General features: G+C 41.3%; 1 protein-coding gene across 1 annotated transcript in view; it reads left to right on the top strand.

Moving 5' to 3' along the window:
- Nucleotides 1-2,790, top strand: part of LOC123978608 (jnk1/mapk8 associated membrane protein) — a 36,354-nt gene that overhangs the window by 27,261 nt on the left and 6,303 nt on the right. The window contains exon 4 of the mRNA XM_046061937.1: nucleotides 640-846. Within this exon, the coding sequence (XP_045917893.1) occupies nucleotides 640-846 (207 nt within the window). The remainder of the gene's footprint in view (nucleotides 1-639; nucleotides 847-2,790) is intronic.

Below are 2,790 nucleotides of genomic sequence, written 5' to 3'. Positions count from 1 at the left end.
AATGCTCCGTACTTGTATAGCGCCTTTCTAGTCTTTTCGACCACTCAAAGCGCTTTTACACTACATCTGCATTCACCAGTCACACACATTCATACACTGAGCCTAAGTGCTCAAACGGAAACTAACATTCACACTCACTCATACACTGGCAGAACAGCCGCCAGGGGCAATTCGGGGTTCAGTATCTTGCCCAAGGACACTTCGACACGCAACCAGGGGGATTAAACCGCCGACCTTCCGATTAACGGCCAACCCGCTCTACCTCCTGAGCCACAGCCGCCCCCAACTGCTGTAAGCGCGCAAGCTTACAGCAGCGTGGAGCAGCTCCCACAAAACACAACGTTAGAGGTCTGAAATGTTATTATGAGATGTGTAAAAATATTTTCGGTTCATTTTGAAACTATTACGGAACAAATTAGACATTAATTAACGAGACTGCGGCAGGCCGCCGCAGTCTCGTTAATTAATGTCACCATAATAGTGAAAACCAATATCATAATGCTGGAAGATGTTGCACAGAGGGAGGAGGTAAATAATAGACAGAAGTGGCCTCAACAAGTGACTGGGACACTGGGACTGTGATGCAGTGTGTTTCTGTTGTGTGATCTTGTGTTGTTCTGTCTGTGGTTGTGTGTTCAGTTCCAGTGCTCTGCTGCAGCACATCACAGCCATGGTGGAGTGCAGTGTGTCAGCTGTTATCACCTTGCTGGTCACAGAGCCGGTGGGAATGCTCAGCATCCGATCCTGTCGAGTCCAGATGCTGTCAGACTGGTACACCATGCTGTACAACCCCAGTCCAGACTACATCAACACATTACATTGCACCCAGGAGGCCGTCTACCCACTGTAAGTACTGACAACCTGGCCAGAGTTTGTTTGTTTCTTTGTTTTTAGGCCAAGAACCTGAGCCCATCAGTGGCTTTTTGGTATATTTCTTTTACTTAAAGTCACTACAATAACAACTGTGCTTAGGTTTGATTTCTGAATTATAATTAAAATCTGTTCATTTACTGTAAACTGTCAAGGAGTGCTTAACATTGCCTACAACATCCATAATGAATTCAGACTTAATTAGCAGACAGTTGCATAAGAGCACAGATAACACTGACATCTGCTACAAAGTGCAGGGCTCAGCTCACACAAACACACACACACAGCAGATAGTGAAGACGGTGCACCTGAAGTGAGACAGTAGAGAAGAGATATTTCGACCCGTCTGTCTGTAGTTAGTAACTGTTGAGCTCAATGTGCCACATACCTTAAAATGTGGGAGCTGCTGGCTGAGATAAAGCTGCCTCCTCTCTACCACGTAAAGTTACCTGCAGGCAGTGAATCACAGCAGCAGAGGGAAGAGGAGGAGGAAGACTGATTTACTGCAGTGTTTCCTCTAGGATTTTTTTCAGCAGCGGGGGCAGGTTTTGTCTGAATATAAAACCCCAACACAACATGTCTCAGCAACATTGCTCTTGTGTCCGTGAACATGCGATGCACCTTAGAGTAGCTTAAAACTGCAGTGTTTTCCCAGTTTACTGTGGGCTTTAGATGAATGTTTTGGTGTTGGTTGGGGGGTTAGGGGTCCTCCCCCAAGAAAGTTTTATGTTTTCCAATGAAAAATATGTAATTTCACATCATATTGGGCCATTATTTTCATCATATCTCTGAGCAAATAGTTGGAAAAGCCAGAGCAGGTAATAAACAAACAACAGCCAAAGATCAGCCTACTGGAGGAACTACAACCTTTAGATTTGGGGAAAGCAATTTGGTTGGTTCTGTTGATCCACAGTGATTTTACAGTGATGGCATAGCATGTTTTGGGCATCACCCCTAAGCCTTAACGGCTGGAAAACCCTGTTAATATGACCTCAGAATCATTATAGATTGGGCTGGGCAATAAAACAATAATGATAATTATCGCAATATCATTTTCCTCAATGTCAATATAAAAAATGTTCAATATATCGTCAATAAATATTTGGTTTAATTCATTTGAATCACAAACAAACTAGCCTTTGATTTTTCTAGTAACATATTTATTTTGTTGAGGAAAAGGGACTGAAAAAAGATTTACTAATCATATTTGTTGAAAATAGTTTTGAATGTTCTCCCTCAGATTTGTGAAGTGATCCACTGTTTGGCATCAAGTGTTTGTCACATTCTGACCATAAAGAAAAGTTTAACCACACAATTAACCATCTGGTTTCTTCAATTTTCTCTCAGGAGCAAAATTCTGCCTTTAAACTTGAAAGAAATAATGATTTGACATATATCGTGATAATTATTGTTATTGAATGATATGAAATGTTTTTATCGTGATAACATTTTTGGCCGCATCGCCCAGCCCTAATTATAGATACGACTGTTCATGTTTGCCTTCTGTGTCTTCATTTTACAGCTTCTGACATTTATCTGTAGACATTAATATAAAAAACAGGCAACATGAGAAACCTCCTCCCTTCTGAGGTGCATTTTATTTGCACATTAAAATCCAAAAAGAAACGTCTCCTCATCAGCTTAAAAGGACTAGTTTGCATCACTTATTAGCTTTGCTAACCTCGGCTCCTCCGGTCACCTCCGTCCTTTCTTTTCCAAAACCCCTTTTTCAGACTGAAAACTGAAAAATAATTTAGGCAGTCTGTACAGGACAGAGCTGCAGGCTACGTCAGTTTAATCTCAGTTTGTACCTGATGTTCTAAACATTGGACAAGTAGGCAGTAATAAAATACAGCTTCCAGTTACTTTCTATAAATTGAGCTAATGTTAAGTTACATAGCAGCTCTGTAGCTGCTGTAG

This window comes from Micropterus dolomieu, linkage group LG11 (genome assembly GCF_021292245.1).
Source record: "Micropterus dolomieu isolate WLL.071019.BEF.003 ecotype Adirondacks linkage group LG11, ASM2129224v1, whole genome shotgun sequence".
NCBI classification, from domain to species: Eukaryota; Metazoa; Chordata; class Actinopteri; order Centrarchiformes; family Centrarchidae; genus Micropterus; species Micropterus dolomieu.
Note: the sequence above shows the minus strand (reverse complement) of the source record. Positions and strands in the feature narration are given on the sequence as shown.